The 16,001-nt window shown below is 46.9% G+C and overlaps 1 protein-coding gene across 5 annotated transcripts in view; it reads right to left on the reverse strand.

Moving 5' to 3' along the window:
- LOC119455349 (talin-2) overlaps positions 1–16,001 on the reverse strand; it is a 324,493-nt gene that overhangs the window by 133,140 nt on the left and 175,352 nt on the right. For all 5 annotated transcript variants that reach the window (XM_049668712.1, XM_049668713.1, XM_037716732.2 and 2 more), the window contains exons 22-26: positions 12,827–13,147; positions 11,245–11,388; positions 9,447–9,575; positions 8,076–8,189; positions 7,528–7,641 (exon numbers count right to left, since the gene is read on the reverse strand). In XM_049668712.1, coding sequence (XP_049524669.1) covers positions 7,528–7,641; positions 8,076–8,189; positions 9,447–9,575; positions 11,245–11,388; positions 12,827–13,147 — 822 coding nt within the window. The remainder of the gene's footprint in view (positions 1–7,527; positions 7,642–8,075; positions 8,190–9,446; positions 9,576–11,244; positions 11,389–12,826; positions 13,148–16,001) is intronic.

A 16,001-nucleotide genomic window follows, 5' to 3' on the forward strand; every position in this document is an offset into this window, starting at 1 on the left:
TCAAAGTTATGTGTATTCCAATGGGTGAAAACTCCCGGTAATTCGAATGCGAAAGCATTTGCGACAGTTAATTCGAACATACCGCGCACCGACAATGCTCTCAGCAGCGCGCCAAGTCACGCTGCGGCGCCTAAGACCGGCATTGCTCCAACACCACCATAGAGCAAAAGCCTAGGAGAGACCTCTCAATGCTGCGCGCGAAGAAAATAAAAAAAGGGGGGAAAAAAAGAAAAAGGGAAAAAAATGCAGCGGAAATTTCACCCTTCTCTCAAATGGCAAGGTTGCCGTTTCTGCGTGGTGCTGGAACACGCGTGTAAAGATTTCACTAGGGTACTGTAGGTAGAACCCATTTATTCCTACATTCTTCCGTCTAACCTTGTCATCGCCTTCTCTTCTTCATTACTACACTGGCGATGTAGTTCGCCACACACTCCCAATCGGCTGTTTTGGCCCTCACGAGGATAATACGGTAGCACATTCCCAATTGAAGCCTTTTCAACTTTTTGACAGGGTCCTTGGTAGTACAGTTAAACCTGCTTATAACGAACCTCTATATAAAGAATTCCTGGATATAACGAAGTTTTTCTATTCCCCGCCATTACTCCATAGAAGCCCATGTATTTGAGACCTCTACGTAACTAAGCGGCAGTGGGAGACCCCCTCGAAATAAAGAATTTTTCCCGCCGACAACCTATAGATTTCGCCCCAAATTTTGTCATTTTTGTGCGAGCAGCAACCGTAAGCACCTTCTCCGCCGCGCTTGGCGCGCTCGAATTCTCGGTGACTGCGAGCGTGCGCGAGGCAGGCCTGCATCCCTCGACCCGGCAATCTTGCCGCCGCAGGCGTGACCTTTCCCCCTCCTTTCATTCAAACCTGACCCGCCACTTGCTGCAGCTAGCCTAGCCCGCCAAACCAGCACTCACCTATTCCTGTTGATGCTGCCGAAGGAAAAAAAAATTTTTTTTTTCAATGCGCTGGCAGCGCCCCTCTTTGGTTACTGCACAAGTCTCTGCGCTTCACTTCACTAACCTGACCCTAGGTGACACTATACGACGCTACAACGCCATCGTGTCGCTCGCTCTTCGTTTCCGACACCTCGCGCTTGTGCGAAATTACACGCATCCACGCATCCAGTATTTGGTGTGACATTCCAAGGATGAGTGCTTCGACGAAGAAACGCAAGATATTGACCTTGTCTGCAATTCGCTTTGAAGATAAGTCCGCGTGGGCGCACACTTTTTCCACATCGCAGATGGCTTTCAAGATACGCCGCTGCTGAAGTAAACGCCTCCCTTTCTCACCTCCCCCCGTGCCTAGCGCGGAAGCGTGCTTCTGCCCCACCCCCCTTCTCCTCGCACGTGCGAGATTGAGTGACCCCCGCAAGCTTTCACTCGCACACACAGCGTACGGCGCGCAGCGACGATGTTGCCGTGTTTGGACTTTACACGGAACCTAGAAGCGACGTCCACGGTGACGGCACAAATGAGCTTCGCAATAAAATGTGCTTCTGTGTGATTACTACTCCGACAGCGACAGCGAATTCGCATCCCCTTCCGGCAGCTTCTCCGCTTAACGGGAACTTATCTCGAAGGCCATGCTTTTGTGCGCGGCAATCGGCAACAGCTGTACGAGCAGGAAATGCATCATGGTGGCCATCTTGTAAGTTCACTATCGCTGGCGACTGTCGTCCGGGCGTCGCAACTCGAGAATATAACATCTGAGCACGAGATTTTGCCGATTTTGTGCCTGTGCGTGTAGAACAAGAAAAATAGTACGCACTAACTGTTTGGTTGGCAATGAGCACTACAGCTTAAGCGGTCAGCCAATACATAGGGTTCAATGGGGGCTGGGTGGGGCAATCTTCGCGACTATGTTTAAACCGCAATTACGCATTAAGCGGGTACGTATTTACGAGGTTTGACTGTACTATCCTTCGTGTAGCTGTCTGCTAATCTGCTGTCGCAATCACAAAGACCTCCGCCTTTCGGGCGAAACTGGGACTTTTTTGTTCATCGCAACTTTAGTGTATTGGGAGTAAATCTTGAGCGATAGTACATACGGTAAGCGTTTCTTTAACAAATTTTCGTGCCGAACCTGCATATAACGAAATCCTCTTTACAATGAAGCTTTTCGGGAATTTGTCAATTTCATTATATCCAGGTTTAACTGTATATTGTCTTCAGGAGTCCTTGCTGTCTGGCTGTCTTGACGACATAGTAAGGTCCTGTAAAGGGCGTTTTCGAATCAGGTCCCTTTCGAACCAGAACCCACGAATCTAGTTCAATCTCCGGTATTTTTGTGCTGTGTCTGCGGACAAAATTCTTTTTCATTGTCACTCTATATCTTAGTCGCTGCTGAGAAGTCTTGGGACGTTCCTTCAGATCAATTAGTTTCACTAAACCCAGTTCGTGATCCGCTGGCAGCCATGAGCTCGTGCCAAATGCCGCAAAATGTGAGCTGCATCCCAGGCAGGCTGTATATGATCTGTTGTGATGCGCTACGGCTCCTTCTAAGGCGCATTTCCAGCCGCCTTTGAATTCGGGGTATAATCGTATGTACATCTTCAAGTCCCTTATCATTTGCTCTGCAAGGGAATTCGCTTCCGGATGGTAAGGTGCTGGAAAACGAAGGATGATATTTCTTTTCTCAGCCCAAAGTCGTAGTCTCTCGCTTTTAAAGGCTGGCCCATTGTCTGTGACGACGACTCTGACATTTTCGAAGAGTTCTCGTTCCTGCAATGAAATCATGCAGTTTGCATCCTCTTTTCCAGCTTTGGCGGCGACAAAACGCGTGCACTCGTCTACGGTGACAAGGAATGCTTTGGTCTTCCTAACTCCCTCCCCCTTCTTTTTGATTTCAGCGAAATCAAGATGAACACCCTCAAAGGGGATATCGGCTATATGGCCTTTTTCTGATGACTGTGTTGTCACGCAACAAGAACGGCACCTCAATCACTGTTGTGGCTTCGGGATATGGCCCAATGCATATTAGCTCGAGGAACTTCAACGGCAGATCTTCCACGCATGATGACTTTCGGTCGTCGGGTGTTTCAGTCAAAGACATATCTTGCTCAGGTTGTCCAATGGTCACCTCGTCATTCCATAATATGTTAATCTTCATGCTCCTCATATCAGGCCGCGATAAAAGAAAGTCGAAGTCCACCGTTGACACGACGAGCGCTTCCACCTTGAACTTCTGCCCTTGGAACTCAAGACCTGTTTTTGTCCATTTATGATATTCCCGAGATGATCCATCGTAGCTACACACACAAATAGGCTTCCCGGAAATGATGCTGGTGGAATCCACTATATTTTCATTAATTAGGCTTACGGAAGCACCAGTATCAATCAATGCTGACATGTTTCTGCCGTTTATAAGCATTGGCACTATTAAAACGCCTGATTTAACAAGGAACACCGTTTCTTAAGCGTAATGGTGAGGTTCAGCGGTGCCTTGATTTGGTAGCTTTGGTTGGTTAAGGGGTACCGAGCCTCGCGTGTAGTTATCGCTTGGTCTCGAGTTGTGACCCTTGCCTCTTTTGATGGTACATTAAAATCAGGAGTCATAACGTACGCCAGTGACTGAAGCAATTGGTCCATTGTGCTTGGCGACCTAGCGAGAACTTGTTTCTGGCACTCTCTTGTCATACCGTGTATAATGAGGGCAATAACAGACGATTCTGGAAGTTTCGGCTCGGCTGTACAAATTAAATGCCACTTTTCCAACACATATTATCTGATGTTAACTGCCTTCTGTCTGTAGAATATGGCGTTATTCCAAAGTTCCACGGGATTCTTTTTAAATGCTCGAGAGAAACTCTCTTTCCATTCATTCCACTGTGAAGTTAACTGTGAACTGTGAAGTTAACCGAAGATCGTACCATTTCCGCGCGTTGCCACACAGAAATACCCGCATGTTCTGTATGCGATCCTCGTCAGTCAACCATTCGTTCCTGGAGCAAGCGTACTCATAAATATGAAGCGAGGTGTGTACACCGGACGAATTTCCATCAAATATGTCTGGTTTCAAGAAAAGCTGTTCTCTGGTGCTTCTAGATCTTGACAGTGCAACAAGAAGATCTACCAGGTGCTGCAGTTGCTTCATCTGGCATTTCTGAAGGTCAAGCAGTGCGTTCGAAACAGTTATATCATTGTCCAGTGACGCTACAGCTGGTTCAGTTTCACGAGCTGAGATGGGTCCTTTAAAATAAGTTTCGGACTCGTCTCGTTCATTGCAGGCAGGAACGATACCTTTAGTGACAGGGTCGTCAGCCGTAAACCCGGAGGCACTTGGAATGCTCCATAGAACATCATGCGTGGTGATGTCCTCCAGTGGCCCGACATGTTGTTCGTCACTTGCTTTGTAGCCCTCGATGGTGGTTCGTCCCTCGTTGAACGCGACATTCATCTTCTTCTACACAGGTTCCTGCTTTCGACTGCGCCAATGTAAAGATTTCACTAGGGTACTGTAGGTAGAACCCATTTATTCCTACATTCTTCCATCTAACCTTGTCGTCGTCTTCTCTTCTTCATTACTACGCTGGCGAGGTGGTTCGCCACAACGCGCATATGTGCCGACGTCTCAGCTACTCGGAGAAAATGGCAGTGAACCTGTCTCCTTTATGCTTCTTTTATTTTCTAGTCCATGTTGACCTTGAACGCTGCGGCGCAGAGGGAAGCAGTGGCGGAGGCCCAGTCTGACCAACGCTCTCTTACTGATAACCGCAGAAAACGAAACTTCAGGGAGCGGGCTAAGCTGGCGCCGGCACGGCACCGGGCATGCACGGAGACAGTCAAAGGTAAGGGAGCTACGAGGGAGTTGAGAGGGAGGGCGAGGGAAGCCACCGAAGCGGGGGAGTTGCCAAGGCCAAATCCACTTTCCTGCCACCCTCCTCCCTCACCTTCGACGGTCTCTGCCCTCACCCGGTGCCGTGCCAGCGTCACCGGCCCCGTCCGCTCCTTGAAGTTTCGTTTTCTGCCATTATCAGGAAGCGAGCGTTGGCCAACGTGGATAGTTTTGTGGCCCTCGCTCGCTATGTGCTTGCGCGTCGCGATATTTCACGATTCACACCGTTCGTGCCTCGTGCTATGGTGCACGAATAGTGCAAGAACAAGTCCTTCTTTTAATTCGAACAAATTTTCAGGCCCCTTCGAGTTCAAATTAAAGAGATTCGACTGTACTTTGCAATAAATCGAACTTAGTATCAAATATTACTGTTTGCCCAGGTATTAGAGACCACAGGGCAGTTGTCATAAAACTTAACAAAGAGTGAGTACAGATGGTACAAATTCCCCTTCGAGTTCAAATTAACGAGATTCGACTGTACTTTGCAATAAATCGAACTTAGTATCAAATATTACTGTTTGCCCAGGTATTAGAGACCGCAGGGCAGTTGTCATAAAACTTAACAAAGAGTGAGTACAGATGGTACAAATTCCCCTTCGAGTTCAAATTAACGAGATTCGACTGTACTTTGCAATAAATCGAACTTAGTATCAAATATTACTGTTTGCCCAGGTATTAGAGACCGCAGGGCAGTTGTCATAAAACTTAACAAAGAGTGAGTACAGATGGTACAAATTCCCCTTCGAGTTCAAATTAACGAGATTCGACTGTACTTTGCAATAAATCGAACTTAGTATCAAATATTACTGTTTGCCCAGGTATTAGAGACCACAGGGCAGTTGTCATAAAACTTAACAAAGAGTGAGTACAGATGGTACAAATTCCCCTTCGAGTTCAAATTAACGAGATTCGACTGTACTTTGCAATAAATCGAACTTAGTATCAAATATTACTGTTTGCCCAGGTATTAGAGACCGCAGGGCAGTTGTCATAAAACTTAACAAAGAGCGAGTACAGATGGTGCAAATTCCACAAAGAAAAGTGTAAACTCAGAGAAAACTATAGGCCGATCTCACTAACGTTGATACGTTGCAAAACATTCGAACACATTTTATATAGTAACATATCTGCATTCCTTAACTCAAACGCTTTCTTTACACCTTCCCAGCACGGATTATGATAAGGTTATTCCTGCAACACACAACTAATAGAATTTTAGCATTTCATATCCCAAGCCAATGAAAAAAAGTCAGGTAGACGCGGTTTTTATTGATTTTGAAAAAGCTTTCGATACTGTGTCCCATAAGCTCTTAGATGTAAAGCTTGCTGCATTAAATGTAAACGAAAACGTTTGAAATTGGATACGAAACTACCTAAATGGAAGAACCCAGTCTGTCGTTATAAACAATGCCGCATCTTCACCAATAACTATGACTTCGGGCGGTCCTCAGAGAAGTGATGCCCTTGTTATTTTTAATCTACATAAACGATATTTGTTGAAATAATTACATCACCCATAAAACTATTTGCCAAAAACTGTGTGATTTACAGAGAAATTACAACTGAAAATGACATATACACTTTGCAAACAGATTTAGATAAGGTAGCGAAGTGGTGTAAAAAAATGGCACGTGAATTTAAATATAAAAAAATGCAGTAGCGCAAGTTTTTCCAGATAATTATCCAAATTACAGCACCAATATAACATCAATGGCACGCACATCAACATACAGTTGGAATACCAGTATCTAGGAGTCTATTTCACCGAATGACTCACTTGACAGATTGACACTGTCATAGCAAAAAAAAGCTAGTAGGATGCTACATTTTATTCGCAGAAATTTCAAACAGGCAACAAGCAAAGTTTAAGAAACTTTACACTTCTTACATGTTCGGACAATACTTGATTATGCCTGCGTAATATAGGATCTGGATCAAGATTCCCTCATTAATAGACTGGAAAAACTACAGAACCAAGCAGTAAGGTTTGTTTGTAATAATTACAACCCATACTGTAGCGTTTCAGAAATGAAGGCCACTTTAGGATGGGATCTGCTACATGTGCGTAGGCAGATGCTAAGGCTCAAACTATTGCACTGAATATATAGCAGTCAGATAGGTATCAACCACTACAACTATCTTTTGGAACCAGATTACATATCGACTCGCTGTGAGAACAAAAAAATCTCAGTCTATAGCCACAGGACAAACACTTTTTACTTACTACTCTTTTTTCCTCAAATGAATTAGACAATGGAACAGTTTATCAAATGATATAGTAAATGTGTCAAATAACGAACTCTTCTATGCTGTGATATCACTCTTGTAAAACAACTGCATGTGTTCTATATCCTGAAACCCGTTTGTTTCACCTTACTTGTATGTCTTTCTCTAAATGCTATTGTAGTGCTTCTGTTTGAGAGCATATCCGTGCAAACGCTTCTCATTTTACTGGTTATGTTTTGTGCACCCCTACGTAATGCCTTCATGGCGATGTAGGTACTCTGTAAATAAAATAAATAAATAAAGCAAACAGCGTTCCAACGTTCTGCCACTCTTTCATCTTGAGTCCTATGCTAGAGACACTTTGCATTATTTGCCGTTTGGCTCAATATCCAAGCTGCAATTTGCCTCTCAGGAATCTAAAGTAACCAAGACGAGCCCACGTGTGATGTGACCAACCGGAATGAGTTCTTGACACGAAGTGAGCAGCTTGTGGTGAGCCATGGGATTGTCGGGTTCGGCCACAGTGCCCTTGATGCCCTGCACCACTCGGGGGATGACGCCAGCCACGTCCTGCAACGGGAGAGGGCCCATCAAATGCTGCTCTCTCAGACACATTAGACCGGACCAACTCGGCGGATGCCATGCAGTAACTGTCATGCATGTAGGCAGACTGAACAAGCGGTCTTATTTAATGCGAAGCATTCTTTGCCTATTTTAGGCACTTCGAGTCTACCTATCTATCTATGTATCTAGCCTCTTACGCCAACCCAGTGATCTACAAGCTCGGGCCACCGGGTTCATGCTCAAGGCCGTAATGCCATCGTGGTTGTTTCTTTAACTGAATATATATCAGGATATGCCCACCATGACATGAGCGATACCTGGTGCCAAACAATACTGGATAGCTGGCTATGCGTAAAATGCTTCGCATAACATTGATTTCCACAGCGTGTGGGAGCGGCATAATTTCTTCAATCTGGCAGAGATGCCGCAGCAGCACTCACCCGGCAGCTGCTCATGAGCTCTTCCTGAAGCATTGTGTTGCTGTTGTATGGGCCGGCGTTCTGAGCAGCCGCAATATTCTGCGTTGCGGCCGAAGATGCGTGGCGGGCAGCATTCTGAAAGAGGGGGTCGACTTAATGGCACTCGACTGTACTGAATACTTTCAATGCTTTTAAAATAAGGCAACAAGACAGATCTCCTAAAAATGTCAAGCTTTCAGCTAGCTCGACTTTAAATACTACAATATAGCACAGAGCCCTTTTTAGCTGTGTTCCTTACATGCTATTCAGCTGGATCATGTGATTGCCTTCAACACTCCATGAGTGTGGGTGTAACGCTTAAGAAGTATGTGGGGCTAGTTGGCCCTGCATTACTACCGTTGACGGGACTTGGTGCTAAATAAAGATGCACACACAAAACGGACGTGCTGGCACAGTTTTATTAAGGTGTAATACATTTGCTTTAAATGCCTTCAAACATGGGAGGAACCTTCAAGCTAGGCTAACCGTCTGCGAGGCCTGCCGGAAGAGCTACATCGGAACTTTAGTGTGAGGCATGACATCTGCACGTCAAATCCACTCAACCTGTGACAACATTTTTGTTGTTGTGTCATAATGCTGGACCAAGTATTGTTCCAGTCCCTGCTTCACCTTATGCAACAAGTGCACAAAATATCCAATAATATCGGTTGCAAGGTGCAAACACCACAGCCCCACACAGCATGACTTTCGCAATGTACCACTCTTCCTCAGCTGGCAGTTTCTCCACAAGGAAACTGCTGGGCCCAGTGCCACACTGACCTTCCAGATTTGAAGAGAAAACGTTGCAGAAACAAGATCTCGACAAACAGACAACATGTCACTACTTTAGAAATGAGGGGACATGTGCAACATAGAAAGCAACAACAACAACAAAAGAACTGGAGATCAATAGCATCACAAATATGACAACAAATATTCAACTTCACACAACCACTGGCAGCTCCGCATATCTCTTATGTGCAATAAGGCAGCACACTTGTTAAATATTTGTTGTCGTAATTATTGTGGTCATTTTCTGGTTAGCCTTGCTTTTCTCAAGCTCCTATCCCCGCTAGTTTGAGCCACTGGTTACACCAGCCAAATCTTGTGCAGAAGGACAAATTTAAAAAATGAAGCTCTGGAGTTTTACGTGCCAAAACCACGATATGACTATGAGGCATGCTAATGGGGGCTTCGGATCAATTCTGACCACCTGGGGTTCTTTAACGTGCACCCAATGCACAGTACACAGACATTTCTGCATTTCAGTGGATCCTGTGACCTTGGGCTTAGCAGCGAAACGCCAAAGCCACTGTGCCACCACCGCGGGTTATGGAAAAAGCGTGAGCTTACCTCCAAGCGAACAATGATCTTGCGCTTGAGAGCATTGCTGGCCGCTACATTGGTGGCATTGCGAAGTTCCTCAGCCGCCTTCCGCAGGGCAGCCTGGTTTTCCGAGTCGTGCGGATTGCTGGCACAGCCCTGCACACGGTGAACCCACATGCAGCAACATACATCAATCAGTACATCAAAGCAGTACATCAAAGCAGTACATCAATCAATCAATCAATCAATCAATCAATTGAACTTTATTTTCGACAACACAGAAATGATATACATGCAGACTACACTCGTGGACAAGTTCCTGCGGTTATAAAGAGAAAGCAACAGAGGTGAAGCGCACATGTGACAGTGCTCCTGAAAAATGTTTCCCAGTGCCATTCACGTTTGTTGAAGCTCAGAAACACAAATCAAGAACATCTTGTTCACTACAGGGCTCCATATTAATATAGGACATAAAATACATCACCCAGTCTTATATTTGAAATTAATTTTCTTGCTTTTGACAAATGCGAAACTGTTGCTGTTCAGTATGTGCTCTGAGACATTGAAAGTGTGCCGTCAAACTGCCAGATTACTTGGCACAGTAACGCATGGGCAGAAGTATTTGCCCTGCTGTTTTGCTCGCGGGTGGTGCCGCATCAACTGACCAGGAGCCATCTCCAGAGATTCCTTGCTGACTGCCGTTGTCAGTGCTCTGGGCATCCATCATCCCAGCTAAGTTTGCAGTTACCGTCATATCTCTGTACCGTCATACAACTGCACTTGCCACTTCTAACTGATGCTGTCTGCTTAATGAGAGATCAAGCATTCTGGTTATCTGCTGTGCCTGCACACATAAAAAACACAACTTTAAATGGCAGTACCAAGCATGCTGTTACCCGCTGCTCAGTGGCACTGCACTGTTGAGCTTGAGGTCGCGGGTTTAATCCCTGCCACTGGAGACGGGCATTCTGAGATGGGAGTGAAGTGCAAAAACACTCGCGTGTGCTTAGGTGCATGGTAAAGAACACCAGGTGGTCACAATATTTCTGGCGTGCATCATACTCTCAGATAGTGGTTTCAGACAGAAAACCCCAGAATTTCTTAAATATTAAGTGAGCTGTTTGGTTTTGGTTTGCTATTTGTTTGTAGTATTAGTTCCCATATATGAATAAACTATAGAAAAAAAGGCCCTCACTAAATGAACATGCATGACGAAAACAGCTGAGTGAACAGAAAAGGGTGTGGACAGAATCATTACTGGCAGTCAAGCTACATCCCCAGCTTCCTGTCCTGCAATTTCCTCAGATAACTGGCATCTCACGAGGCACACAACGTGCAAAAAAAATATTGATTAAACTATGGGGTTTTACGCGCCAAACCCAGGATCTGATTATGAGGCACGCTGTAGTGGAGGACTCCGGAAATTTGGACCACCTGGGGTTCTTTAACGTGCACCTAAATCTAAGTAAATGGGTGCTTTCGCATTTCGCCCCCATCGAAATGCGGCCGCCCGTGGACGGGATTCGATCCCGCAACCTCGTGCTCAGCAGCCCAACACCATAGCCACTGAGCAACCACGGCGGGTCACAACGTGCAAAATGGCTGATTTTGGGCAAAAGCTAGGCACATATCCGAGAATTTAAAGTCAGCAGTAGTAAGTGTGTCCCATACACAGTTGCATTCATTTATATGCTGCATGCCCAAACTGAGCTGAGACTGAGCTTTCCTGCAGAACGTCTGACGTCGACTGCGCTACACGAGAAGAAAATTATGCAGCCTCCACAACCAGGCGAGAGAGCAAATGAGAAGTCACTGCTATTCTCACCTTGGCAGCTTCAATCATGCGGGCAGTGGCATCGGCGAGGACCTTGGCGGCCGCTAGAAGCCGCTTCTGCTGGTCAGAGTCTGGCTCAGCTTGAGCTTCACCCTTGATGGCTTGGATCAGCTGGGCTGTGGCTCGTGCCAGAACCTGCACAGCATTTAACTGAGTGAGCCGATTCCTGGCCCCTACAGTAGCACAGCGCATCATACCATATGTACTCGATTCTAACGCGCACTTTTTTTTTCCGATAAAACCGGTCTAAAATTGCGTGCACGTTAGAATCGAGTACGACCCTAAATCTGCGTTACCATATAGCCGTAGGCATTTCAAAATGGCCGCCTCGCACGCGCTTTGAGCATAACTACATACTAGCCTAGTTGCCGTAGCTTCCTTGATGTGCTGCAGTACACGTGCTTAGGCATTAGCCTACCGTCTGTCTTGCCGTTTTCTGCGTCTGCTCTATCGGCATGAAGTGCTGAGTTCATAATAATGCCGCATTTAAAAGGAAAGTGATCATGTGTGCGGAAACAGACAGAAATCGGGCCGCATCACGCACGTTCGGAGAATCCGAAACTTGCGTGCAGGACTGGCGCAATCACAGGGAGAGGATTTTCGCCAGCAAAGCAACGCGGAAGGGTTTCAGTGCACCGAAGCGGGACGTATTCTGCGACGATCCACTTTGGTGATAAGACCGCCTTGGCCTTATCTTGAAAGCGATCTGCGACGGGGAAAGTCCGCCGCGTTCGCACCACTGCGTTTCGCGTTGAAGCGAGAGGCATGCTAGCACGAAGGTCAATTTGCTTCGTCACTCTAGCGTTTTGACAGCGAGCTTCCGCGGTCAACGATCAAGATGTGTTCATGTTTGTTGGTGCGCGCGTGACACCGTGTTTGTTAATTGATTTATTAAGTGAATATAGGCAAGTTTATACAGTCAATTAAACTGCTACCCTTACTTCGTATAGCGGTCTACTAATTTGCTATTGCAATCGATGCTTCACCTTTTGGGCGAAACTGCGACTTTTATTATTCATCGCAATTTTAGTGCTTCGGGAGTAAAATTTTTTTTTTTTCCAAATGAACAAAAGTTCTATTTCTGTATGAAAGCATGAGGTGCGCGGTATGGTAAATGACCTTTTTTTTTCCACGGAAAACGGGTGCACGTTACAATCAAGGATGCATTAGAATCGGGTAAATATGGTAACCATCAACCTGAAAAACAGCACTGGGATGGAATGAATAGAGAGCATGAATGAAGCGCTGTCTGTCAACACAAGTCATGGTAGAATGAAGCCCAGTGCAGAAGAAGTATGCTGTGCCTATTTGGGCTGGTTGGTACATGCTTTGAACCATACTGAAACCATAACAAAATTTGAAGAAAGGAAGTATGTGGTGGACTGACTGACAGAGTATTGAAAAATATTTTTGCACTCTTCTCTCGCAAAGGTTGGACGATAGTAAGGAAGACCACAGTGGATGGCAGCACTGCAAATGCTTTTCAAAGGATCCGAGGGACTCCCCACTCCTACCTACCTTTAGCATCACAGCGCTGCACCACTTAGGCTAGTCAAGGCCCTTGATTACCTACCTTTGCCTGTCGCACCATCTCGGGTGCATCCCCAGTGCTGGAGAAGAGCCGATCAGTGGCGTCCAGAATCGTGTCCAGCGCACCGTCCTGTGCCACGGTGGCCCGCGCACGCCGTTCCGGTGCACCTCGGATCAGCAACAGCAGCTCCTCGAGGGCCCGGCTCACTTGCGCAGCTGCAGCCCGCAGATCCGACAGGAGGGGTTCCTGGTGGGTCGCATCCTCGCAGCTGGCTACGATGGCATCTACACTCTTGCCAACCTCCTTCGAGGCTTCTGTCAGCTGCTCCTGGCAGCTGGGGCTTGTGATAGTTGGTGCCACTATCTGTAATAACCGCACCACCAAGCATGAGAACTTTGAAGCTAAGTTGGTTGGTTCTCATTTGACAAGGAAAACAGCACAGATAACAAGCTTGTACCTCTCTGCTCTCTTTTCCAGTAGTCTCCACTGTTCATCATGTTGCATATAGTGGCAGTATCATCAAGATGCAACTAGGCCACGTAGCTTTAGTAATGACGACCAATCTGACCAATCGTGACCTCACATGGCACAACTTATGCCACTCCATGCATGCCCCCTCTCGTCACCACTAGATTCCCAAGCTTCAGGACAATAATATTCCATGTGTGGTGTGGTGTGGTGGTGGTGTTCATATGCTCGAGCAACTTACTAGATTTAGGTGTTAGCAACTTGGGCTCACATCAATTCGCCTTTGTCAGGATGCTGTTTATGGTGACCAGTCTGGCAGCTGCAGTGCCCACATTCCACATTTGTTGTCAAGACCCATCTTGCTTGCACCATACATGCCGTTTTTATGTGCCACAGTTATACATGTAGCCAGTGATAAGCCAATCTGCCTAGTTTAAAGCAACACACTCCCAAGATGAATGTCGCAACAGCTGATGACGGTACCCAAACAATACTGCCGTGGTTGCATTCCTCTAGCTTATGTGGCTATATGTGTTCAGAGTGGACATTTCGGGCATGAAATTATCGCTTAGACTTATTATATGATCTTAGCCAAAGACACTCATTTGCTCCGCGTCAGTCATTAGACTGCAAAAACAAGAACTCAAATTTAACAAAGCTCCACTCATGGCAAATCTAACAAAAGCCAGTAGTGGCTTGAACTTTCAAAATGAACGTTTTTTTATGCACATCCAAAGGAGCACAGCACAACCCTGCCCCATAGATTTATGCCCAGTAAAGTTAGTGGCCTGCTGTGCTATCCTTGCGATGTATGGCATGCCGCAGTACGCAAGCTTCAGTCCCGCCCACATTGTTTATAGAGTCAACGTCTAAATTTCTTGGACTCCATAGGGGCTGCAAAAACATCTGAAAAAATTAATGCATGCCCTTAACTGCCCCAAAGGGCTCAAATCACCACAGGCATGTCCGAAATAGCTCTAAAGGCCTGCCAATACACCTATTAGGTGTATAGGTGCTTGTACTGTGACAGGTGATGGCGGATCTACACGTGTATAATTAGTACATACTGTGTCCCGTGACAGTGACCCCCATCCACTCTAACTATGCTTCACCGCAAGACATTGCATTGCACCGCCTAACACGCTGTATTGCGGTGAAGCTGACTTTCTGGAACTGGCATTAAGGAGCGTTTGACTCTTGCTGTATTTCCGAAGCCATTTGCGAAGATGACAAAAGTGGAGTTGGTTCCATTGCTGACAGTGGCGAATTCTTTCAATGAAAAACACTGCATTGAACAGCAGGAAGCTTGGTAGTAAACGTTGAAACAGCTAGGCGTATTGTTGCTGCGGTGGTGGCTACAGCTGCCAGCGGATCAACGTGCGAGAGCGTTGGTTCGGAGCTGTGAGATAGATTCTGCAGAACCCGTCTCACGATGACTGCCAACATTAATGCATTTAGCATTGAATCAATACAGCGACACAACGCATTGCCACCAACAAAACGAGTTATGTATGAGGCATGTACTGCAGCGGGGCTCGTCTTTCGTAATTCCCCAACAACACTTGGCAGCATCTAGCACTGCCGCCGTGAAACCTGCGCGTGACCTCCGAAATGCATGGTGCACCGGTGTGCGCGAACGCTTTGAAGCGCGCTATGCGGCAACTGTGCTCCTTTCTGGTCTCACATTTCTTTTATTGCGATAGCAATTATATGGACACTTCAACCGGATTTCTGCCGTCGCCGTAGCCGTCGTCGTCGCCGTCGCCGTGAGGTTCCGTATAGATAAAATCTTCACCGCGCGCCGTATGCCCGAGCGCAAGCGTGCTGGGACGCGCGCTATCACGGAGAGCGAACGCACTCAATCCCCCACGCGCAAGCAACGAAGCGGGAAGCCAGCGCCGGAGGGAGCGGGGGGGCACTTCTACTGTGCCAACAACCGCGCTCGTCGCTCGGCCGCACGGTCTCTTATCTCTCCCACGCGCAAACAAGGAAGCGGGAAGCCAGCGCCGGAGGAAGCGGGGGGGGGGGGGGGGGGGGCACTTTTCTTCTGCCAACAACCGCGCTCGTCGCTCGCCGCACCGTCTCTTATCTCCACACGGCTCTGACCTTTATGTGCCGTGCATTCGCGGCTCAGTTTCTGTTGAAGCGATAGACCGCACGTACCTTCGCCCGCAGCGGCGTATGCTTGCTGCCAGCGTTTTGACAGTCGTTGTCTGCAGTCATTCAGTGTGATCTCTTCATGTTTGTTTGTGCGCGCTCACACCACGCTTGTTCATTCAGTTAGTAATAGTCGGGTCACATTTTCCAACGCACGCTACACATGTAATGCTGCCCGGATCGGCAGTGCAGCGCTACAGGTGTGTCCCTTCGCACGCGCGCTGCCCACGGGAAGCGCTTCTCATCAACACCACCGTTTCACACGCGCCTTCTCGTGGTCATCGAGTCTCTCTTCATGTCGGTCTACTTACGCCGCAGCACACCTGCTTACTTAATCAGCTCATGTTTACTACAATTCATATTGTTACCAAAGCCGCTCACCTTACTTCGTATGACATTGCTGTGTTGCTATCGCATTCATTGCTTCGCCCTTAGGGTGAAACTGTGACATTTTTTGCACATGCTGCACGATCAAGTAACAGTCATGGCAAGAAGTCTGGCAAATCAGACGGCCAAAGGTTTCAGCATCCAAAATTTCAGACGTTCTTATACAGTGTCTCTTAGGAGTACGTGGCGGTGATGCAAAGGCATC

The sequence above is a fragment of the Dermacentor silvarum genome, chromosome 6 (genome assembly GCF_013339745.2).
Source record: "Dermacentor silvarum isolate Dsil-2018 chromosome 6, BIME_Dsil_1.4, whole genome shotgun sequence".
NCBI classification, from domain to species: domain Eukaryota; kingdom Metazoa; phylum Arthropoda; class Arachnida; order Ixodida; family Ixodidae; genus Dermacentor; species Dermacentor silvarum.